The 23,652-nt window shown below is 40.1% G+C and overlaps 5 protein-coding genes across 9 annotated transcripts; 3 read left to right on the top strand and 2 right to left on the bottom strand.

Annotated features, from left to right (window-relative positions):
• Window positions 1-1,126: 1,126 nt before the first annotated feature.
• Window positions 1,127-5,872, top strand: LOC105559427 (C3 and PZP-like alpha-2-macroglobulin domain-containing protein 8). 3 transcript variants are annotated; one of them, XM_012007688.1, is made up of 6 exons: window positions 1,127-1,422; window positions 1,888-2,052; window positions 2,148-2,287; window positions 2,375-2,499; window positions 2,576-2,721; window positions 2,897-5,872. In XM_012007688.1, exons 2-6 carry the CDS (start codon window positions 2,043-2,045, stop codon window positions 3,385-3,387), a joined length of 912 nt encoding a protein of 303 aa, XP_011863078.1. In that variant the 5' UTR covers window positions 1,127-1,422; window positions 1,888-2,042; the 3' UTR covers window positions 3,388-5,872. The 3 variants fall into 3 exon arrangements, with proteins under 3 accessions (XP_011863078.1, XP_011863081.1, XP_011863079.1); XM_012007691.1 differs by lacking the exon at window positions 1,127-1,422 and adding an exon at window positions 1,462-1,730; XM_012007689.1 differs by lacking the exon at window positions 1,127-1,422 and adding an exon at window positions 1,462-1,742.
• Window positions 5,873-6,725: 853 nt separating this feature from the next.
• LOC105559423 lies at window positions 6,726-8,121 on the top strand. 2 transcript variants are annotated; one of them, XM_012007683.1, is made up of 2 exons: window positions 6,726-6,788; window positions 7,577-8,121. In XM_012007683.1, exon 2 carries the CDS (start codon window positions 7,643-7,645, stop codon window positions 8,036-8,038), a length of 396 nt encoding a protein of 131 aa, XP_011863073.1. In that variant the 5' UTR covers window positions 6,726-6,788; window positions 7,577-7,642; the 3' UTR covers window positions 8,039-8,121. The 2 variants fall into 2 exon arrangements, with proteins under 2 accessions (XP_011863073.1, XP_011863074.1); XM_012007684.1 differs by lacking the exon at window positions 6,726-6,788 and adding an exon at window positions 6,847-6,910.
• Window positions 8,122-9,628: 1,507 nt separating this feature from the next.
• Window positions 9,629-13,257, top strand: LOC105559424 (COP9 signalosome complex subunit 4). The gene is made up of 8 exons (XM_012007685.1): window positions 9,629-9,817; window positions 9,896-9,975; window positions 11,314-11,432; window positions 11,529-11,665; window positions 11,739-11,853; window positions 11,925-12,114; window positions 12,187-12,564; window positions 12,650-13,257. The coding sequence occupies exons 1-8, from the start codon at window positions 9,735-9,737 to the stop codon at window positions 12,781-12,783; spliced, it is 1,236 nt and encodes a 411-aa protein (XP_011863075.1). The 5' UTR covers window positions 9,629-9,734; the 3' UTR covers window positions 12,784-13,257.
• On the bottom strand, window positions 13,252-17,303 carry LOC105559426 (voltage-dependent anion-selective channel-like). Of its 2 annotated transcripts, none has more exons than XM_012007687.1 (6): window positions 17,196-17,303; window positions 16,062-16,386; window positions 15,855-15,976; window positions 15,479-15,587; window positions 15,137-15,345; window positions 13,252-14,448 (listed from the first exon to the last, which is right to left on the bottom strand). In XM_012007687.1, the coding sequence occupies exons 2-6, from the start codon at window positions 16,379-16,381 to the stop codon at window positions 14,357-14,359; spliced, it is 852 nt and encodes a 283-aa protein (XP_011863077.1). In that variant the 5' UTR covers window positions 16,382-16,386; window positions 17,196-17,303; the 3' UTR covers window positions 13,252-14,356. The 2 variants fall into 2 exon arrangements, with proteins under 2 accessions (XP_011863077.1, XP_011863076.1); XM_012007686.1 differs by lacking the exon at window positions 17,196-17,303 and adding an exon at window positions 16,646-16,807.
• A 1,396-nt stretch (window positions 17,304-18,699) lies between these two features.
• LOC105559422 (F-box/LRR-repeat protein 4-like) lies at window positions 18,700-23,015 on the bottom strand. Its single transcript, XM_012007682.1, has 7 exons — window positions 22,332-23,015; window positions 22,117-22,219; window positions 21,579-22,026; window positions 21,398-21,494; window positions 20,948-21,302; window positions 20,549-20,873; window positions 18,700-20,386 (listed from the first exon to the last, which is right to left on the bottom strand). Exons 1-7 carry the CDS (start codon window positions 22,590-22,592, stop codon window positions 20,077-20,079), a joined length of 1,899 nt encoding a protein of 632 aa, XP_011863072.1. The 5' UTR covers window positions 22,593-23,015; the 3' UTR covers window positions 18,700-20,076.
• Between the last annotated feature and the right edge of the window lie 637 nt (window positions 23,016-23,652).

The following is a 23,652-nucleotide window of genomic DNA, read 5'->3' as shown; positions in this document are numbered from 1 at the left end:
TCAAGTTTGTTAACGCTCAATCTTGAGTGTTTTCTCCGTAAGGGATTGGCCAATATTTAGCAATGTAATAACCCATAGAGCACCAAAGCTTTCAGAAACATTTCAGAAAACATTGTTGCAATGTTGCAATGTTTCTGAAATGTTTCTGAAAGCTTCGGTGCATGGGAAGAATATTGGTCTAATATTAAGCCAATATTGCTGAATAGACATACTGGTTAAATAAGAGAAGGCGTCTATCTTACAATATTGGACCGATATTAGGAGTACTAGATTTACATTGTTTCCCAATATTGCGCCGATATATTGCGCTACTAGAGCGAGACCGCACAAATCGAGGGACGGGTGCGCGTGTATGTGTGCGATGCATAAAAAGGTGCGACGTAGATTTACAAGCGGGATAAATGAAATTCTATCCTCGCGTAAGGATGTGACGCAGAAACACTATAAGTTTGAAATTAAATGGCAGCGCAGTTAATGCAGCCAAGAGGTTGCCTTAATTGACGTAATTATCATTACGCATTGTTGTTATTAGATTACCGTTATTAGATATGCGCTTACGTTGCCTTTCTTGCCGATTAAGAATTGAATAATTTATGACCCTCTAACGGCGCACACCTCTGCGCACGTCACAGAGTACAGAAAGTAAAATTGGAATGGAAAGCCGAGAGCGCAATTAATTCCGCGCACGAAACTCTCTTTAAAGTCGATGCAAGTAAAATCTTGACCTTCGGGAAAAAGTAGCCGATGCGATCGTATCTTCGAATACCGCGAATACTGCGCGGCGTTTGGAGCCGCGCAACACTTGCTTCTAAACGCGCCCCGAAGAATATCTCGAATTTAATTTGGCGCGCGATATATCGCAGAACCCGGGAGGCGTTTTGTTCCAAACGAGATGCAATTGCATCCACGATGTAATCACATCGACGCTCCCCGTCGCCTAATATCGTGTCAAGCTGCTGTAATAATTAACGCGTCTCCCGCGACGTGCTCGCGGCAGGAACAATCGGCTGCTGCAGATCAGTATTTTCGCCGGCGACGACGACGGAGCGGGAACTGCCGCGTGCTAATTTAATCGCTCGGAACATCGAGATGAAAGTATCGATACGTCGACAGGATCGCGGCGGCGGCGGCGACGTCGTCGGCATCCCAACATTCCCAACATCCCCAACGCTCCCGACGGCCCAACGGCAGTGGGGACGTCCACCTGTGCGAGAGATGCGAGGTGGATTACGGAGAGCCGCGACTCGCGACGCGATCACCGCGTGACGGACACGTCCGTCCGATCGCGTTCCCCCCTGCGCTTGGACAAGGTCGCTCGCTCTCTCGTGCGTTGCTCGCATCGCGTCGCGAGCGTACGCCCGATAAGCGGCGGGCGATACGGCCAGCCGGAGTCCCCCGGAGCTGTCGCACGCCGCCCTATCAGTGAGTCACGAACGTCCGAATTTTGCCGACGCCGTGTAGACAGTCGAGCTCGGGCGGTCAGGCCGCTCGACGTCCCGGGCGTCCCGACGTGGTCGCCCGCGCGCGTGCACGTGCTCGAATTATGTTGCGTCATCCGCGTAACTGCGGACGCAACGTCGCTCGGCACGTCGCGCCGACCTGACCAACTCGAGGCTCGCCAGAGTGTGGTGGCTCGCGATTGCAATTGCGCCTCTTATTGCGCAATGATTGTTATTTTTTTTAATTATTAGACGCGAGGGACAATTACAAATGCAAGCGTTCACGACGCGGTATCGATCCCAGTGAGAAATGATTCGTCGATCGACGTCGAAACGACGTCAAATCGGCATCGACACGTCGATCGACGAGTCATTTCTCACTAGGATGTCGATAGAAAACGCCACTTTTGTACACGGAACTCTAACGTATTTATTTGTTTGTTTCAAGTGATAAACCGACCGAGATAATGAGAGATAACGAGTCGTCGTTCGCGTGGACGGCACAGCACCATAGGAATGCGAGCCGTGTGCGACTGGTATGAGTCATTTGGACATTGATTCCTGTGTACGTTCAAGGGATTCCAGGCTCGTCAAAGAAAAAAAATGAGTCCGAGTGAGTTTCGCTGCGAATTGTGTCTCGTAATTGCTCGAAGCTCGGTGCTCTCTGGCGGAGCGGCTTAATTATCCTCCCCAATAATTCGTTTTCAGTCAGAATCACCACTGCAGACAGCCTCGACTACCGTTACATACCAATCGCAAAAAACAGCGTTAGCATAGGCGTCAAAGCTAGCCACGATGCGCGAATCGCCTTGCGGACACACCTCGGCGGCGATTCCAATGTGTACGAGGTAACGCCGCCTTGCTCCGCGCAATAATTACCTTCGCTACGTGTGTCCCGTGTACTTTTAACAATCCTGAGCGTGCAATTTTTTTAGATTATCATTGGCGGATGGGGAAACACTATGTCGGCGATAAAAAGAAATAACACGGAACCGGACGTGGCGGAAGCGGACACCAGGGACATACTGAATCCCGACGAGATGTGTGATATTTTCATACAGTAAGGAAATGACACGTCTCCCGAGGTAGATTAACGAAACTATGCGTGTGTCTCTCATTTCGATTCTACCCTACAGGTGGTCTTGCGACGGGCTGTTAAGCGTCAGCCGCGAGGATGACTTTGACATACCGTTTATGTCTTATAAAGACAGAAGCCCGTTTGTCATAAATTATATAGGAGTTAGTACTGCTTGGGGTGCAACTGGAGAGTGGATAATCGAAGGTGCGTTGACTCTTTGTGGAGACTGTTTGTTTTTTCCCTCTTTAAGTTTAAAACTAAACTGTACAGTATACATATAATCAAATGGCGTAAATGCACACTAATGCCCTATTGTGAATCAATCTGCGTTGTGCACGAGGAGGAAGCATGATTTTCTTTAAACCCTCTGTGTCACCAGAATGCCAGTATACGTCGTCCGCCATCAGGCAGCAGCTGATGGACACGTGCCACTTCTGGGTGGACTTCAACGAGGCGTTCGGACTGCCTCGCAACGCGGTGATGGCCTCCGAGGACGGTCTGTACATCGGCCGCGCGCATCACCAGGGCACGGTGACGCCAGGCGGCATTCGCGACAACGTCTGCGTAATCGCCTGGGGCGGCAATGCCCACGAGAAGCGGGAGTACCAAGTGCTGTGCGGCAAGGATGTGAGCTGGGTCAAGTCCTGGGAGGGTAGCGTGCCCCTGCACGCTTTGCCCGCCGGCGAGACCGAGGATGGCTACGCGCTGTTCGTCGGCAGGGTGTTGCACGAGGGTGTCTATCACATCGGCAAGATACAGCCGAATCACCAAGTGTGCTATATACCGCTGAACGGCCAGGAAATGCCCTACCTAGAGTACGAGGTCCTGGTCATACATGACAACTACGGGGTCGAATGCATTGGGAGATAAAGCGGCGGACGACTTAAAGACAGAATGTATGTATTTTTCCACGAGACGAAGTATTTTCCTCATGCTGTAGTTAAATGCGACCAATCCACTGCCCGTACAGCACCGAAAGATTGCAGAAACATCGCATACACCTGTCGCTGCAACATTGTAACATTGCATGGAGGTTGCGAAATGTTTCAGCAACGTTGTTGCGAGCTTGCAGCAACATTGAAATGTCCTCCCTCAGACACCTTAGAATGTAACAATGCAGTAATGGCACGGTGCAATGTATTTGTAATATTGATTTCGTTATTTAATGATTATGCGTTATTTATATAAATATACAGGATATTTAGGATTTCAATAGGTTGTTCGGAAAGCTCGTTTTAAATTTCCTACATATGTATGATATATAGGAAATGTCTCCGAATCGTCTGTGCAATATTACATTGCAATTTGCAATGTTGCAATGTTTCTGAAATGTTTCTGAAAGCTTTGGTGCTGTATGGGTGTGTAGAGTTTCAATTGGAGAGACGTCTGTGTTCGTGTACGCACATCAGTTTCATAATGATTCAGTACAATTTATAATGTTTTTTATGGATACAAAATGTCGCGAATGATATTTAGTATTGTTAATGCGATATTAATCTCTGGAAAATGTTTCTTTATTTAATATTCACTAAAAAAAATTTTAAATATTCTATATTTGTTTGATAATTTTTATCCCGTAAAGTTGGTATAACTTACGTGACTCCAATTGAAATAATAAAAGTGGATTAAATCGACCCAAGCTAAAAAAGTAAATAGTGGAATGGATCAGAATTAAAAGAAATCATTAGCGAAACAGTTATTGGGATCGATTTCTATTAATTCTCGCCAGTTCCGTTTTGAACGTAATGTAATTGTATGATAATTATACATATATTGACCTCAATATGAATTAATTGTAATTTATAGTCGACGAGCGCAATTCAAAGACATATTTTTTTATGAATACCGTATGGAAAATTGTCGCAAATGGTGTTGGTTCCATTCCTATATACAAACAAGCTAATATATTTAAACCCGATATTATTTGTACAGACACTAATTAGCAAGTGTAAATAGTCGTCAAGCGATACTTAGCTGCTGAAAACTTATTATTTAGCTGAAGATAGAAAAAAAGACCACGGATGAAAATCTGATATAGTTTCTCGTATCTGATCGCCAGATTATTTATCGTCATAAGTAACGTTATTAAATTATCGCAAAATTTACTTTTTGCACGCATAAAAGAGGGGGAGGGGGATATTTATCAGTTTCATGTGTTCCGAAAATGATATTGATTTGTGGATAGTTTAATCTTGTACGTGAGAGATGCTAGTTGTATTATTATACTTGTTTAATTTAGTGACTACTCAGGGTTTTACAATTAATCCACAAATGATGGCCAATGTAAGACGTAAAACAGAATCCTAATATTTTATCTACGATATTGTGATATGATAATAAACAAACCGACAGCAGAACGATGCGAACCAAAAGAAGCACTCGCCTTAATCTAGAATAATTTAATGGCGAGTGTTCTACAGTCTGTTAGTATCCGTAGTGTACGTTTCTTTTCGCGTCGAGCAGTTTCTCTTCTTTATTGCACACAAACGCTCGGATGTTGTACAAGTTTATGAGCGAAGCTGCACAAATTTATCTAGGACTCTTTAATTGAAAGTGCTATTTCGATAAGAGAGCACAATTGTACTTTCCTATATCTGTTATTTATGTATAAGAGATGTACGTAGCTTGTAATATAACAAATGTAATTAATAGCGTGATTAAAACGCGATGTAAATTCCTGTGAAACATGTAACGCGTCGTATTGCATGTATATGATTGATGGGATAGCGAAGTTTTTATGAAATTTATTACACGTGTGTAATGAATTTATAGAAATTCCATATGCAATTAATTTTCTGTCTTTTATAATTAAAAATTTATAGGAGCTAGAAGCACGACTGTGTAGATAATAGTTTCAAACTACCTTCAAACGCTTAAGAGACGAGAAGAGCCGAGAGCCCTAGTAGCACAATGCATTGACCAAACATTGGTTAAACATTGGCCCAATATTTGGTTGTTCTGGGCCAATGTTTAGCCAATGCACTGTGCTACTAGGGAGATTGTTCGACGGACAAGGAGATACAGCAAAAGTCTTTCCGCATCTTTTGCGATTATAATTATGTGTTAGAAAATGTTTTGCGTAACGTAACATTGTTGTACATCTTAAAAATGTTAGAAGTAGGACAAGAATGTTAAAGTCAGAAGTGTTCTGAGAAAAACATATTTAGGATAAAAGACGGAGGTATTAATTTCTCTTTGGGTGGAAGGTATCTTTTTCGAGATGCCGGATTCCGCATGTACATATATACCATAATATGTGTACATTACGCATACGCAGTGATGTTATAGTATTTTATTATATCATTGCACAATGTAAGTATTATTTCTTCTCAATATATTGTAATATAGCAATCGTACTGCGATCTATTATACCTGAAATCCAGCAGCTCAATTAGTTTTATACACTAGATATAGAAATGCTGTCGCATCTACTATCACGATCATAGATCATCGTAGATCCCGCACGTTCCGTTTCGTACTTTATCTTGTTGCCATACTTTGGGACGCGTGAGGAAACTACGCGATTCTTTATAGCGCGCGGAGACGAAGTAAGTCGGGGCCGGCGATTATGTCGACGTTCCGCAGGCGGCTTCTCCGGGAAATATCGCGGAAGAAAAATTTCCGCGCTCGCCTCGTTTTTCAGGGTCGCATGTACGCGTTTCGTCGATTACGAACAACACGGAGGATTCCCGCGCCTCTTCATCCGGAAATAGTCGTCAAACTGATTCTTCTTCTGGCGTGTCAGCCGGGGTGATTTTTACACCCTAATTAAAAAGAAATAGAAGAAGATATAAAATCAATCTATATACGTGATGTCCTGAAGTATTAGCAAATTATTAAGAACAATCAATGATATGTAATTAGTAACAATGACTTTTAATTGGAGTGTGAAAATCACCGCGGTTGATACGCAGAGGTTTTAAAGAGTTGCACAATCAGCCGTTTGCGATATTAGAGTCAAGACTCTTGAAATCGCCTGCCGACAGTAGACTCGGCCCTGGCCGTTCTAACGCGAACATGACGTGTCCTTCGTTTCTGACATTTCCCGACGCTTTTCCGAGTAGCTGTCGGAGACGAGACTTCGCAAAGCTGACATGTGAAATCGAGCACGAGCAAACGCGTCTCGCTCGTCGCCGATGATGGACATGTATTGGAGGTGCCGCACGATTTACAACCCTCCTCGCCGGGTAGGGGCGTGTTTCTTCCACGTGTATAAGACACGCTAAACGAGGAACTGCCGTTCGGTTGGGCCGTAGACCGTCGTGCCGCAAGTAAGTACGGACCTTGGGGAGAAATCGCAAAACATTTTTCCAAGATTCTCAGTAAGCAGACAACGAAACCGATCGCCTCTTCCCTGGTAGCGCAGTATATTGGTGCAACATTGGGAAATAATGTAAATCTACACGGTTGAAAAATTTGTGTTAAATTTAACAGATATCACATATCCCAAACGGTCCACGTAAAGTTTTGCGTTAATTTAACATAATATGGATATGTTAAATGATGACACTAATACTCTGTTAATATCTTAACACAAATAAATGCAAATCTCAAAATAATTTGAAGTGAATTTTGTGTAAAATCAATCTCACTTATGCCATATAGAATAAAATCATCATTTTATTCTGTAAATTTTAACAGACAAATCTTGTTACTAATAATATAGAACATATGTATTGTGTAGGATTAAAGAATACGTACACATTGTGTTGTTTTAACATTTCTTTTCAGTTATTTTAATAATTTTACATTTGAGGTCAATTAACACAAGAGCAACATGTTAAATTAACGCACGGATGTGTCAAACATTTAACACAAAAATTTTAACCGGCATTTTTTTAAACAAGAAAACACCAATTTTCAACTAAAATACAACCAAATATTGGACCAATGTTTGGTCAATGCTGCTAGGGTAGGCAAGTGTTCATGAGACATTGAGAAAAATTCCTATTGAAAATATATCATTGCTCATATTTATTGCTATATTATTTTCTTTATATTACATGTTATATTCCAAATAGTAGATATCGTTTTTTAAAACGAGACTTTTATTATTCAGAGCGAGACCAGGTAAAACAATCAACCGAGGCATTTTCATCCGCTGCTTTCGGAGCGGATTCTCAACATGCGCGGAAACTCATCGTTGTGTCTGTTGTTACTATTCGCCGTTCTGACGAAAGCCTACATGAGGTCTTGCAAGTACTGGTGCAAAATGGGCAATCATCGGTACTATTGTTGCCCGAGCGGGAAAAGTGGTGCCTCGTCGGAGCACGGCTGGCACTCGTTCCTCTTACCTTGGCTCTGGCTCGGCATCGCCGCCGAGCCGCACGTCGAGCAACTTTGGCACGAGATGAAGTGGAAGCCGAAGAAGCATTGCCCGCCCTTGAGGGCTCACTGTCCCAGGACTTACGATTGGTACAAGCCGCCTAGACACTGCGACAGCGATCACGAGTGCGACGAGGAGGAAAAGTGTTGTTACGACGTCTGCCTGGAGCACAAGACGTGCAAAGACGCAGAATAGACGCTCCTAACGTGTTGTCATATACGATTATTAACAAAATTATACAGGGTGTACTAAAACCACCGGAGGTCCTCTTAATGACAAATTCCTTAGAACATTTCCAGACGAAAATCCTAATACAAAAGTGTCGAGGCTACAATAGTTTTTAAATTAGAAGCGATTATTTTCCACAAATGATAGGGCTGAAATTTCGCGCGCTCAGGCACGGCGAAATAAAAAGTGATATAAGTGTTCCTATGAATATCGCTCTTTTTATATTATGTTTATTGTATAAATTTACAATATCACTTGTCATTTCGCCGTGCCTGAGCGCACGAAATTTCAGTCCTATCATTTGTGGAAAAAAATCGCTTCTAATTTAAAAACTATTATAGCCTCGACACTTTTGAATTAGGATTTTCGTCTGGAAATGTTCTAAGGAATCTGTCATTAAGAGGACCTCCGGTGGTTTCAGTACACCCTGTATACTTTCCCTAGTAGCACAGTGCATTGACCAAACATTGGTTGAACATTGGCCCAATATTTGGTTGTGTTGGGCCAATGTTTAACCAATGTTTGTTCAATGTTTGTTCAATGCACTGTGCTACTAGGGTAGGGTTGTCAATCAATCGATGAGATACCGTACTTGAAAATTGTCGCCGATCTTCGTTCTCTTTCTGTATGTCAACGGAAAACGATTATCTCAATATCTTGGTTGCCATAATAAAAGAAAGGATAATACGAAAATGTTAAATTTTACGTCGTGCATAACTTTTATTACACTCGAAGCCAGTTCTTTTAAATATTGTTACTTTTGAGAAGAATCGGATTCAAGCATTGCACAATTTTGTGAATAAGCTGTTTTCTGCTTAAAACTATTTTTTATTTTAAAGTGTATATCACTTTGGAATTCTTCGCCAAAGAGAATCAAAGGGAAAATAAGAAATAGTCGCGGGCGTAAAATATTACAAGTCGTGTAATGTTCTATATCGTAATTCAATCATAAAATATAGAAACGTAAAAGTAAAATCCAGAATTCAAGTTTTAATTAATTCGAATCTGTTTTAGTAACAAAGTTCTGTCAGCGATACCTTTTTTATGAATCAAAATAAATGTAAAGAATTATTTGACGCCAGTACACGATTATAACCGATGTAGAAAAATTGCCAAGCGACGCTAACTGGCAAATTCTACTTAAAGAAATTCATTGCGAAAAAATACATGCCTCAGTGGTCGAATTGGCGAGACGTCCGCCTAGAGTGCAGGGAGGTCCCAGGTTCAAGCCCCGACTGAGGTAATATTTTCCGCGATAAATTTCTTTAATTAGAATTCGCCAGTTGACGTCGTTTAGCAATTTTCTACAAAATAAATCTGGATAAGATTGAGCTGATACGAAGAGATGAAAATGAACGACGAAATGTGGTATAGGGAGTGAGAACAATTCCGAAGCTTTCGCGCCTGCGGGCTGCATCCCGTGACGCTCGCAGGCGCGAGGAAGCCATCCAGCAGGCAACAGTATTATCGACAGCCCGCGCGCGCGCGCGCACGGCGCGTACTTACCCACCGAGAATATCGCCGGCAATGTAGTTCCGCGGACGTCGAGGCGCTGACGTACGAGCTGCCGAAACGCGAGCATGTCCGCGAGCAGCCCACGGGTCTCTCTTCACACGGAAATCGGCGGCGACAGCAGTGGCAAGTGAAATCATCGCGCGAGAAGATGGTGGTGACGGTGGCTTCCGTGCGTCAACAACTCAGTAATCTGGCGCATTCCGGCGGCTCTCACAAAGACCAGGCCGAGAAGTATGCGCTATCGAATATATCACCGCGCCGCGGCCCGACTGCACGTACACTCACGAGCGTACCGTGTTCTCTGTTTAGATATCGCTCTACCCTGGACATGATACTGTTGTCCTCCGGCGAGGAGCTGGTCGATGCCCTGAAGACGTTCATCGAAGCAAGTACGTTATTTTCGTCCCGCTGGCACTTGGCGTGCGCGGACGCGCCAGCGGCGTCGGACGGGGACCGCGGTGGCGAAATTTGCGCGTGATCCGCGCGGCTTGTGCGCGCCGCGGATAGGTTATAAGAGAGGAATGCGGTCCCCTGGTCCAGAACGTTACAGCGTGCTGAAGGACAAATAGCACTTACGATTGCCGGGACTGCGATGGTACCAGGGTTTGGAAAGAACTCGTTACTTGTAACGAAGTTACAGTTACTTTTTTTTCTTTCTTTTTTTTGGGCAACTCCACAACTTGGTTACCTTCTCCTCGTTTGTAACTGTAACTAAACTCTGTTGCATTAAGTTGCCTCACGTATATTTCAAATCCCCCACAGATCGCGTTAGGCATTTGCGCACAAGCGCCTTCGTCGATATTTTATATCGCGCACAACGCTCTACGATTCAGATGCAGATTTGATATTTTCGTTGTAAAAAAAAGCAACTGCGAAGTAGCGATTCGTTACTGCTGGAGTAACCGTAACTTGCAACTAACTAGTTACGTTTCTAGCTTGAAAAGGAAAGAAAACACTAGGCGCATTTATAAAGTAACTTTCCCAGCCCTGGATAGTACCACCATAGTATAACCAGTATCCACTCTCGGTCCACTCTCTGTCGGCCCCTTCGCTGTCTCGATCACATGGTATTCCGCCATGCACCCGGGTAGGATCCAGCGACGTGCGTATATGTGTGTGTGTATACATACTCGTCAAAGCCACACTACCACACATGCATCTTTTCTCTCATTGGTCTGCCCAGAGCAATGTCGGATGCACAGAAGGGATCGACGCGAAACGAAACAAATAACGGAGTGGACCTACTGTTGTATTATGGTATCACGATTGCTAAATATATGTGCAATCGACATATGAGATACATACTGTTTTCCTTTTGATTCAGGCTCCGTTTCTGCCAATGCTGATTAACTTGGATATCGGTTTAAATTACTCGTTCATCTCTTTCTAATTCTTAAAGCTAGGAAAAAAGAAATGAAGCAAGTTAAACCGAGATCGAAGTTAATCTGCATTGGTAGAAGCGAGCATTGATGTAATATTGAAGCGTTTATATAATAACATAATCGTTTCTAACGCGTACGAGACAAGATTGGAGGTGTATCCTTTTAGTTGAGCTTCTTGCAGTTTCCAACGCGGGGAGAAAGAGAGGAAAGATGAACGTTGCGAAAAGTTCAACTAAGGAATACGCTTTGAAACGCCAATCTTAGTTCAGCAGACAGTTGATGCCTCCTATTTTGCGCATATGCTTATATTACGAGGAATGGTTCTTAGGGAAGTTTTTATTGCAGTTGTGAACGAGAACGTGAGTTTGGTAATCTCGAGACAAGTACTGACCGACGTCAGTAGCCGTTTGCTGTTCTTGCCTGACGAGATATCAAAAGCTGTCTCGCATTATACACTGGACAAGGTAAGCCTTGTTCTTCGGTCGATCGCAACGTGAAGGTGAGAGTGAATTTACATATCGGAACATCCTTTGGCTGAAACGACGCAATGTTTATGTTAGGTTCAACCACGTGTGATCTCGTTTGAAGAACAAGTAGCTAGCATAAGGCAACATTTAGCTGATATCTACGAACGTAATCAGAACTGGCGAGAAGCTGCGAATGTTTTAGTCGGTATACCACTGGAAACAGGACAAAAGTAACATACACATATATCAGTCGAGCCCCGCTGTTGTTTATACGCGTGACATTGACGAAATTTATCGTTTCAGGCAGTATACTATTGATTACAAGCTCGAGACTTATCTAAAAATTGCTAGATTATATTTGGAGGATGACGACCCAGTACAGGCTGAAGCTTTTATCAATCGGGCATCACTTTTACAGGTACTTTTTCTTCTCTTTCGCAAACTTTTACTTTTCCTTATGTCTGTTATTTAATCCTTTCTCTATTGTAGGCCGAATCTAAAAACGAACAGTTACAAATCTATTACAAAGTGTGTTATGCAAGAGTACTAGATTATAGAAGAAAGTTTATAGAAGCAGCTCAGAGGTACAATGAGTTATCGTATAGGACCATCATTCACGAAGATGAACGTATGACTGCTCTTAGAAATGCATTAATTTGCACAGTATTGGCTTCCGCAGGCAAGCGATTGTTCAACGTTTTGCGCGTTTCATCTCTCGAACCGCCATTCACATTATTCCTTCTTCTTACAGGACAGCAGAGAAGTCGGATGTTGGCGACGCTGTTCAAAGACGAACGCTGCCAGCAACTCCCCGCTTACTCAATTCTTGAGAAAATGTATCTGGACCGTATCATTCGGCGCTCTGAATTGCAGGAGTTTGAAGCATTGTTGCAACCTCACCAGAAAGCGTGCACCATCGACGGATTAGGCTCCACTATACTCGACCGTGCCGTTATCGAGCATAATTTATTGTCCGCTAGTAAATTGTACAACAACATCTCGTTCGAAGAATTAGGCGCATTATTGGATATTCCACCTACTAAAGCGGAAAAAATTGCTAGCCAAATGATCACAGAGGGCAGAATGAACGGATATATAGATCAAATTGATTCTATAGTACATTTTGAAAGTAAGTTCCTTCAAATTCTTGAACATTAATATGCGTGTCGTTATTTATGCACAATCAGGAGTTAATGTCTTACTTTTCCATGCAGCACGTGAGACCTTGCCTACATGGGACAAACAAATACAATCGCTGTGTTATCAGGTGAATCAAATAATCGAGAAGATAGCTCAAACAGAGCCAGAATGGATGGCAAAAGCGGTGGACGATCAGATGGTGCATTAATATAGATTTTGTTTAACGCGGAGAAATGTCATACGAGGAATACGGGAATCATTTACAATATACACGATACACAACCAGCCAAAATAGTGAATATTTATATAGCTCATCGTTGAGACACAAGTATCGCCCGACGCACGTAATTTGATCATTTTCTACAGAAAATCCTTCGTTCCAGTAATATATCCGCATTGTTTTTTAGAATTGACAGTAGTCGGTAATGTAAATTTAAAATACGTTAAGTGTATATTGCATCCTCAATGCTCTGTAATATATCGATTTCATCATTTCGTATCGCTTACTAAAAAAATGTAACTAAAAAAAATATCAATAATAATTCAATCACCTGCAACACACAAAGGAATTCAAGCGAACCTCTAAAATGATTGTTTATTTGCAGTCGATTTAGATAAAATCATCGTAGACAATGGAAAGAAACAATGTAAGTTCTTGTAAATAAATCACATTCTTACTTCGTACAACATTCTTTACTGAACCTGCACAATCGATGAAGAGAATAAAAGCCATTTTTTAACTCACAAACAATTATTATTTCCTATATAAAATAAAGCAATGGAATTATACATATATGCAGTACTCATCATGTCTTTTGAAAATATGACCATTATCATTTACATATTCGTGACTACACATGAAAATTCTGTCAAGGAATATACTTTGGTGAATATCTGAGGCGAACATCATAATTTAGCCAAACTGGCAGTACTTCTTAACAAACAGACACGGAAACATCCGTTACAATAAGTGAATGAATTATTTCTAATATTGTTATCTATACAAGTCTATATAATTGCATTATTTATATGAATTAGAGAAGGCATCATATCTTTACAATAGTATGTATTCAATAACGAAAAAAATGCGCATTCATTTACTATCAATCAATCATATTGTTAACACTTTGATTGCACATTATACATTCTAATCTGGTCCTATCCAGCAAGAGATAAGGTGTTTAATTTGCAGAATCAATTATCTGATAAAAACAAGGTAACGCTTCATAAAAATATTTTGCACTGTTTGGAAATTATATGAAGTAACATAATAATCGAGTATCGTACAAAAATATTGGCAATATTTATAAAATAAACAGATAAAATTTTTCATGTTACGTAGCTCCTTTTTACATATTTTTATTATCAATTTTTATACCATTGCCTTTTCGTTCTTTTTTCCTTCTCCATTTTATATTATTTCAGCAGATTACAGAAATTTCAGTCAACAGGAACCGACAAAAAAACCTGCATGTGGAACTTTAGTACGACTAACAGTACAAACTTGTATGCATAATTGCGACTTCATATTGTTCGCAAAAGATATTGCTGATTCATGGTCATAATTGTGTACAATATAGACTAACGTGATCAATTAATTAATCTGAAATGATGTTTTGTGGCATCTATTCAAGAGGATTGATCTATCTACATGTTACAGGTAATACTTTATTTGAAGCATGTACTGTCACGCCGATTTTATGACACAGAGGTCATGAAATATGTATTTGTATGGGATAAATTTCTTGCTTTCTCATAATAAGCATTACTTTATATGGTATTTAAGCCTGAAGATCTAATGCGACGCCATACTTGTGGCCACCAGAGCCGAAGTTCTTCCCATCAATGTTTGTAGAAAGCGTCAAAGTTACACCTGTAAACAGATATTTAATTATTTAGTTAAGAGCCACTCATTTATTAATATATATATATTTTCGCTAATGGATTGTAGACCCAGGTTTAAATCCTAGCTAGAATAGAATTTATTTTTCACAATAAATTCTTTACAATAATTTAAAACGGGTTCTTGTTATCAAATGATTAAATTGATTTAGCAACTTGAGTGTATGGATCTGTTCTCCAATAAAAAGCTGTTTTAAGACCAACAAATAATCAGTTTACCGAGTTGGAAAAAGGTGTACAAAATTCACATAGAAAATATTGAGCTACCAAGGACTGAGCTCAATCAAAAGTGCAATCTTCTCTAATTAATTACAAGATTCATATTGGCCCTGTTTCACATAAATATGCTTTTATAAAAAGATTTAACTTAATATCGCCATTTTGTCGACCATTGTGAAATTGTCACTCTGCCAGAAGCTTATTCTCTATTTAGTGTGGCTCTCGGAGCACAAGTTATTAATAGTGCTAATACCTCGAACGAAAAATATATTACATACTTTTTCTCACAGTACTTGCGTTTATATGTCAAATATTTCCGCATTTATACACAAAATTATTTATAAAAGATTTACGTTACGTTTTGCGCCCGTGACGAGCTCGAGATATTCCCCTACCGTTTCGACATCTTCAACAGAAAATGTTTTAAAATTATTACTCACCGCTCCGCAGTGTCTGTTGATATCCCAAACCTATTTGTAGATTAGAATTCACTTTGGCTCTAATGCTAGCATCGTTGTCAAGCTTATACTTCGCGCCCATGCCAAACTGTGTTACATTATTACTGGAATTGTACGCCAAGTTAATGGCTCCCTCCAAATCCGGCTTTATTTTATGATAAATGGAGCTGTTGAACTCGCGGCCATTATCCCTAAAAATAGACAAGATACCGTGTTCGAATGTTAAACAAATCGCGAAGTGGTCTCGCAGTAATTTTCTTATCATCACGAGACACGGTAGTGTCTCGCGCCAAGTATAAGCGACCAAGTATAATATTTACTTACACAGCGCTATGAAGAGTAAAGTCAGAAGCGGTATATCCCAGAGCAAAGTTGTTTCTTGTAAGTTTGTTTCTCTGCGAGTCGAAGGACGCCTGATAGCCACCCAGCCATCCTGCAAAATACAACCACACGTTGATACAAACAGCAATCTTTTAGACGACTCGATTAACATGCGAATTGAATCGACAAACTTACTTTTTAATTCACAAAACAATCCACTTGTTCAGAATAAGGAAATATGTATTTTGGGACAAAAGGACGGGCACATAAAGGATCTAAATTAAAACTTCTTTCAGCAAATTTATGTCAAAAGTGATGTCGAGCTTCAATACTAACGGGCGTAATTTTGACCTCGACGAAACCCAATATTTCAGCTCACCTTGATAACCCACGACGGCCGAGGCGTAAATTAGGGGTCCAGCGGACAGACTGAGATCAAAATCAGCAGCAGCGGACACGTTTTCGTGCTGATAGCTGGTCTTCAGCTTTCCCGTTTTGGAGCTGCAAATACAAATACGAGGGGAAAATGAAACATTAGCGCGGGTCGTGGAGCATCCAGGTTCTTGGCGCGCGCAGCATATCTCACCCGGTCTGTGGGGAGAAGGTACAGCAGTAGCCGACCGTGAGACCATTGAGCAACTTATTGGCAATGCTGATTTCGGTCCCGAGGGTATTGTCGGTGTTCCACTTCTCGCTGAACGTCAGTCCGTGCTCCTTGAACTTGTACGTGGTCTCCAAGTTACCGAACACCTTCCCCGTGTCCTGATTGGACACGCCGCCGCAGGAGAACTCTACGTCGGAATTGGTCTTGGTCTTCACGTCTAGTTTAAACAGACCGAAGTGGTAGCCTTGGCCGAATACATTGCGGGCGCTCTTTCCTAGGTCGTTGTACGTCGGAGGGGCCATGCTCTCTGCAACGCCGTAAAAAAAATCCGTTTTTAATGACTCGCCGTCGTAGCCGCCGACGAATACGTCTAGCCCGGATTGGAAAATGACGGGAGGCTCGACATGGGCAAACTACAAATGCAACAAGAGGCTAAATTTAATTCCGAGACACATATGCCAATAACGCGCTCGGTTCTGCATAAATATTATGTAAATACACATAGACGTGTGGATTATATTCAATCGTGGAACGAAACTATTCTATACATGCGGGGGAAAATTCACCGGGCAGCTTGGGGACACGTTCGCGGGTCTGGAGAGAGAGAGCGAGGCTCCCACGAGACCGTAAAAAGAGAAAACCCCCGAGTCACTGTCACGGGGAGCCTAACGCGAGCAAACACACGGTATCGCGACGTGTGAGCTCCCTCCCCAGCCTACGTGCGAACGAAATAGTATTGACCCTGTCCCGCGGGTGTTACATAAGCCCCGACCGACCGACACCGCGCGATCGTTCGGGATTCTAACTGAGAAGTCGCCCCGCACGTCCGGGGACGAGCGTCCGCACGTCCGGCGGCGCGGGTCCTCGCGAGAAACTCGGCTCCGCTTGACGCGCGGCCAAGAAATGCCGTCCTACGAGCCCGTGGCAGACGACATTGCGATCGCGATCCCGTGCCGGTTTTCCCCCCGCAGCACCGAGAAAGCCGTTCCACCCGAGACTCGCGTCCGCTTCCTCGGGTCTGAACACCTCGCTCGTGCCGTCCGGCGCGCCGCGGGGTCCGCGACGCTACGGATTTCTCGTCGCGTACGCGGGATTCCGCGGCGACGACATACTTACAGTTTCTGGGAGACACGAGACGGAAAAATGCGCAACTCTTTCGCAGGTACGGTTCGCGCAACGTCGCGAGAGACGGGACAGAGAGAGAGCAGGGAGAGAGAGAGAGTTTGCGACTCATAGACGGTGGGCGCGCATGCGCGCCGACGTTGCGCACGAAAGAGCGCGATCGTGGCGACGCGGTAGCGCGCCCCGCGGGCGTTCTCATTCAAATCGTGCGATAGAACCCGGGAACGTTCGAACCGCGAACGATTGTGCGAACGACCTGAAGTCAGGTCCGATAGATCGAACCGTTTAAATCTGCGTGGCCCACAGGGCGATCCGATTAAACTCGGACTGCCACTCGGATTCAATCGACAGAATTGGTTGCAGTAAATTTTCACGATTCTAATCTACAATTATAATTTGTTAACTGCACAACTCGCCGTTTGCAATGTAACTTTCCTTCGCGAGTGTCGGAGAAGAAAAAGTTGAGATGACTAACGCCTTGATGTGAACAAATTTCTGCATACAACGAAATACACATTTCGCAAATGTATAGAAATTCGTTCTTTAGTGTTGCAACATTGCAACAATGTTTTCTGAAATGTTTCTGAAAGCTTTGGTGCTGTATGGGATATTATTAGTAACAAAATTTATGTTATATAGAATAAAATCATCATTTTATTCTGTAAGTTTTAACAGATAAATTTTATTACTAATGATATCCCATATAGCAACCCGAAGCTTTCAGAAACATTTCAGGAAACATTGTTGAAATGTTGCAATGTTTCTGAAATGTTTCTGAAAGTTTCGGTGCTGTATGGGATAGAACATATTGTATTGTGTCAGATTAAAAATAAGTACTTACACATTGTGTTGTTTTAACATTTCTTTTCAGTTACTTTAATAATTTTACATTTGAGATCAATTAACACAAGAGCAATATATTGAATTAATACATGAATGTGTAAAACATTTAACACAAAAATTTTAACCGGCATTTCTTTTAACGAGAAAACACAAGTTTTTTTAATTGCGTATAACCAGAGTTTAGAACTGCGTATCTTTTTCGATTCCTTGTCGAGCTTCTGGTTTCAAAAATGTTTTACAAAACTTACATTTTATAGTTACAAATATCGCAATTACGTCATCGAGAAGTAATAATAGAAGAAATAATAACAATAATGGGGACATTACAAACGATAACACGCAAGAAGATTCCCAAGGGAAAATGAAAAAATAAGATGACGTTAATTTGATGTCATATTCACCAAAATATGATAGAAATTTGGTGCCCTGGTGAAAATAAAAATTGGAGGGTAAATCGAATGTAAGGAGAGAGTGACAGAAGCGTGAACGAAAAGTGTGGGAAGCGTAATTTGGAACAGCGAAGCGTAAAAGAAACTTTAAGCTGCTTTTACGCTTTGCTGTTCCAAATTACGCTTCCTACACATTTCGTTTGCGCTTCTGTCACTCTCCCCTTACATTCGATTTACGCTCCGAATTCTATTTTCACCAGGGTGAATATGACATCAAATTGGCATCGTCTTGACTTTTCACTTTCCCTGGGTTGTATTTCGCGGTGCACAGTCGCAGCGGATATGCGGAAAACGACGGGAGCCTTTCTTCGGATCCTTCAGTACGTTTAGGGAGCCAGAAATAGATTAACCGCATGGTCGTGGTATATCTGATCGCAATGCGTCGTGTCCGAAAGCGACGCAAACTATATCGTACCATTGGCAGGGCTGATGCGCGATATTTTTAATGAGCCTAAAATATAAAGCGTGCGGCAGGCATGGTGTTTGGCTCAGTTCAAACACAGATCTCCGATCGATGAGGCATCAGCGTTTCGTTGAGGAGGGAGGCTGATTCTGGCCAGCTTGATTCTTTATTGAGCATGTCGCAAAAATCGGTATGTCCTTATAACGATACTTAAATTTAGATCAAATTCTGATCGATTTAATTTTCGTGAAAACGTTACGTACAGTATTAGCTCGAGATTGCTTGTACCTAGCAACTTGTCAGGGAACAAACGCCAAAGTAATTTTCTTTAATTTGTTGTGACTACGATAGCACGTGTGTCATAAGAGACTGATCCATGCAATAGAATTGCACGAAGTTATATTACACATAAACACAAGGAAAAGTAAATTGCAAAAGCGATATTTAAGAAATCTAACAAGAAGAACTATATAGATTCAGGTGTTATTAGTGCACACAATTATTTTAAAATCATCATCATTGCAAAATTATTCCTCAAACATATTATTACGTTATTGTATTGTGTAATTTTTACTTTACAAATTCTTAAACTGTAGAAATAGATGGGAATGGGTAAACTAAAAATTTAGATAAATATCAAAATATTGTAAAGAATATAAAATTCCATAAATCTTTTACATAAAGCATTTCTGCACCTTATCTTTTCCAAGATATTCGCCAAAAATGGAACGAGGTATATTAATTTCGAGAGATTATTTCAACCTCTAAATGTTGAGTTGAACAGCTGAAAATATTTTTTGACGCTCTACATTTCTACAACATGTCCAAAGTCTATCAAAATCTGTGAAAGATAACTTCGACTGTTCCGCTGTGAGAGAAAATTACGCAGCCATTACACCAATCACTCTTCTGCGTACATGTACAATATATAAAAATTATGTTACTATTCTGTTGCGGAGCACAGTGGGTTATTGCAATTCAATGAAACTCGAAGTCCTTTTTGGAGTGTAATACAAATGTGTATTTCTAATACAAGAAAAATAGCACGTTCGACTAGGCAGACGTTCCGCGAGGAAGTGCGCAAGAGCGGGAGCGCCGGAAGCACGACATTGCTCCGAATTGTCTCCCGTACAGTGGTGCCATCGTAAGACACGACACGAGCATGTTGAAGCGCGAAAATTTAATACATATACTCAACATATTCTAATTTACACAAGGATACATGTGGATATTCTTGCTTCATCCGGTGAATTAATTCTTCGTCACCTTTCACAAAATAAATTTTTTGCAATTTTGGACACTGCAAGGGAAGTGTTAACACGTTTAGAGGTAACACTTTTAAATGCACTTCTTTTAAGTTTTTACACAGAGTCAGTAATTCGCCGACATTATCATGGTAATTCATCAACTTAATTTCTTCCAAGCGTTGACAGGCGGAAAACAATCTACGCAAGCTATCCTCACCTATTGGCTCAAGTGATTCATCGATCCTGTAACAAAAGTCATGCTACTACTACGATTTTTTAATCGAAATGGGAAAAACACCATAGTTGTTTCGTGATGCTTGCAAGTAATGTAAATATATAAATTTTCTTATGAATTTTCATACAAGTTCTTTATAGAACTTGTATGATATGTAAAAAATATGGTACCAGTAATCATCCTCAATGTTCAGTTTCCGCAAGTTTTTACACTCGGCGAGAGCATCAATACCTTCCGATGTAATTGTGCAATCATAGCCAGATATATTTCGTATTTCCACGTTTGGGCACGAATCCCTCAATTGTGTAGCAATTGAGTCCACATTAATGGAGACGTAGAAGAAATTGGATTCTAATAAGTCCTCGTCTCCAGAATCCAAATTTAACTCACGTAATCGAGGATTTCTTTCTAATAATTTGCAAACACGAAGTGTAATATCTGCAGACAATATCGATTCAAATGAATCTCTAACTTCCCACAAACTGAGATCCAATACTAAAAAAGAAAGATATATACATATAATTAGTTATACAATTTACTCATCATAAAGAAATTAACTTATATTATACCTTGCAAATTATTGCATCTTTCCGCAATGTCATCGAAAGCAGTGGATTTCAATGAGCAGTAACTTAATCGTAAATGCGTTAAACGCTCACTGCAAATGTCAAGAAGTTTTCTTAATTCCAAAGTGGAAATAATGCTTGATGAAAGATGCAACTTTTGCAAATATTTACATCTGGATGTAAAGTATGATATAATATTATCTTGATATATAGAAGGCACTTCGCGCATATTTAATAAATTCAAGCACTTAAAGAGAGAACCATCTCGTGTTAAGTTATTAAGACGTTTATTCATTGTGCTCATATGGCACAACGACCTTATATCCAAGTACTTTAATATTTTTAGTATCATTTCATCCTGTAACCATAAAATATAAAATTTCAATATATAAAGTAACTTTATTTATATAAAAAAATATTATTATAATAAATAAATTTAAAAAAATACTTTACAGGCAGCGTAGAAAAACCGCAAGGTGTAAGCTTCTTGGAATTATCTAAAGAAAGTTTGAAATATTTTCTAATCCGTGCATAATTCGAATGCAAGTAGCTGCCAATTGGAACAAATTTTCTTTCATTATTAAGGGAATTAAAACAGATTAAATATTACTTATAACGTCAATGATTATAATACCTCGTATAAATGGTACAGTATATAGAAAAATTCTCTTGGAGATGCGTTATATCCCAGTGTGCATGTTTATCAATAGGCGTTAAATTATCAGTGATCAAATGTTGGCCCTTCACATTCTTTAATATACTAGTGAAAATTCCTTCCGTATTTTTAGAAAGGATTAATTTTGATGTACCGATAAGCATCACAGCTGCTAACTTTGTCTCATAATACAGAAAACTGTACGTAAATTTTAATCTAAGCCTTTTGGTTTTGAAGTCACAAAACTGCAAAGGCGGGGAAAATAGCCGTGAATCCTCTAGTACAGGAGCCTGACATTTACCAGTCCATAATGGAAACCACCGATTTTCTTCAGAATTGTGAGCCCAAATTTGAGTGATATACCCAGGACGATACATTTCATATATAGAAACTCTGATCGGATATACGGCTTTATCAAACTCGAGATCTTCAAAATTAATGGTAAATTATATTATAAATTGTTCTGAACAGAAACATATATTCTTTAACAATATTTATCAATTTAATTGTTACTTACCAATATAATTATAAAAAACGCTGCTATCATCGTCTGGTTCATCTGATGATAGTATACGTGGTTGTTCCTGCCAGGATATTGAGATTTTGAAACCACCAGATCTCTATATTAAAAAAGTCAATACATGTCGAATATTAGAAAATATGGTAACATAAAGTTATATTACACTTGATTTCTACAAAATAAGAACAACTAATATCAAACAATGCATTTACCATAAAAAATGAGCCGTAAAAAACATTATTATATTTATTAGGATCCCCAATTAACTTCTTAGATATATCTTCTACAATTTGTTTGCTAGAACTGTCCTTTTTGATGTACTCCTGATCTTGGCCTGATGAAATGTTATATCTGCTCCTGCTGTCCTTGACAAATTGGTACAAGAAATCTACATGTTCTTTTCCTACATACACTCTCTTGACACAAGGATATCGGCCTTCATCCTTCTTATAGAAACGATAATAAGATGTCATATTCTCTGTCTAAAAAAAATCAAAGAAATGGGTTGTAATAATTTTTGAGTTTTTGCAAATATTTACTGTACATTAAGAAATTGTTCCATCCAATTGTTATAAATATTTTGATAATATAAATATTTAATAAAAATATCGAATACAATAGCCACTCGAGATAAATCTGCTGTAGGGATTATGTGGAATCAACTGTAAAGACGTTATTTTATTAGTGATACAGCTCTATCTTCATCAATTTCAAGATATTGGTACTTAAATTAAAGTTAAATAAAGAAAGAAAATTCAGAATTATGGTTTTATGCTGATCATGGAAGAAAGTTGGAGGTGAGTTTCAAAATGAAAAAAAATCTCTTATATAATTCCAAAGGTGTGATTAAATTCACAAAAAGTGGCGTTGTATTCCTTAAATATTAAAATAAGGTATACTTATATGAGAATTTCCTAAACATGATATTTATATATTCATGTATACATAATATTTTTGAGTCTTGTAAATAGAAACACAGAGTCCCTATATGTATACTATAATTAATCAGTTCATGTCGCCATCAGTTTTACTTCCAGGGATGTCATGGAATGCTCTTTATATTGATATACAATAAGTCCTATGTAAAACACAAACTTTTATGTTTCTAGACTGCTCACTAAACAATTATTTCATATGCGAAGGCAGGAGTCATTAGCATAACCGTGCCACTACAGCTAAGAGCAGTATTCATAATTGCATCTTCTATTCAAGATCATCTTAAGGATATGCTGGAGTGATTCTTCACTTTTGACACCTTTTGCTCCTATAATAGAACTGTCGGTTCGGGAAAACATTTGTGTAATATACAATTAGGTGGATTTCGTGTACGAACCGACAGTGTTCCACTATTCGGAATAAATAAGAGAGCAGCATAGTACCATTGAAATTAAGTTTAGAAGCCCAAAAAAATCTATTCACTCGAATAAGTTATAGGTTACGTAACCTACAATTTTTTCGAGTGAATAGACTTCTCGCTATGCTCCTAAACTTAATTTCAATGATACCATGCTGTTCTTTGATTTAATCTGACAA

The sequence above is a fragment of the Vollenhovia emeryi genome, unplaced genomic scaffold (assembly GCF_000949405.1).
Source record: "Vollenhovia emeryi isolate VEMERY1.0 unplaced genomic scaffold, V.emery_V1.0 DF939271.1, whole genome shotgun sequence".
NCBI lineage: Eukaryota > Metazoa > Arthropoda > Insecta > Hymenoptera > Formicidae > Vollenhovia > Vollenhovia emeryi.
This window is presented reverse-complemented; position numbering and strand designations above follow the sequence as displayed.

Excerpts from the sequence above, each read along its gene's own strand:
- LOC105559427 (XM_012007688.1), top strand. Across the intron at positions 2,500-2,575 it reads ATGTGTGATATTTTCATACA|GTGGTCTTGCGACGGGCTGT; the intron begins GTAAGGAAATGA and ends TCTACCCTACAG. Across the intron at positions 2,722-2,896 it reads TGGAGAGTGGATAATCGAAG|AATGCCAGTATACGTCGTCC; the intron begins GTGCGTTGACTC and ends CTGTGTCACCAG.
- LOC105559423 (XM_012007683.1), top strand. The coding sequence starts at position 7,643 with ATGCGCGGAAACTCATCGTTGTGTCTGTTGTTACTATTCGCCGTTCTG.
- LOC105559424 (XM_012007685.1), top strand. The coding sequence starts at position 9,735 with ATGGTGGTGACGGTGGCTTCCGTGCGTCAACAACTCAGTAATCTGGCG. Across the intron at positions 9,976-11,313 it reads GAAGACGTTCATCGAAGCAA|TTGTGAACGAGAACGTGAGT; the intron begins GTACGTTATTTT and ends TTTTTATTGCAG. Across the intron at positions 12,115-12,186 it reads CACAGTATTGGCTTCCGCAG|GACAGCAGAGAAGTCGGATG; the intron begins GCAAGCGATTGT and ends TTCTTCTTACAG.
- LOC105559426 (XM_012007687.1), bottom strand. The coding sequence starts at position 16,381 with ATGGCCCCTCCGACGTACAACGACCTAGGAAAGAGCGCCCGCAATGTA. Across the intron at positions 15,346-15,478 it reads TTTACTCTTCATAGCGCTGT|GGATAATGGCCGCGAGTTCA; the intron begins GTAAGTAAATAT and ends GTCTATTTTTAG. Across the intron at positions 14,449-15,136 it reads TCAACAGACACTGCGGAGCG|GTGTAACTTTGACGCTTTCT; the intron begins GTGAGTAATAAT and ends ATCTGTTTACAG.
- LOC105559422 (XM_012007682.1), bottom strand. The coding sequence starts at position 22,592 with ATGACATCTTATTATCGTTTCTATAAGAAGGATGAAGGCCGATATCCT. Across the intron at positions 22,220-22,331 it reads TTTACGGCTCATTTTTTATG|AGATCTGGTGGTTTCAAAAT; the intron begins GTAAATGCATTG and ends TTTTTAATATAG. Across the intron at positions 22,027-22,116 it reads CGTTTTTTATAATTATATTG|ATCTCGAGTTTGATAAAGCC; the intron begins GTAAGTAACAAT and ends TTAATTTTGAAG.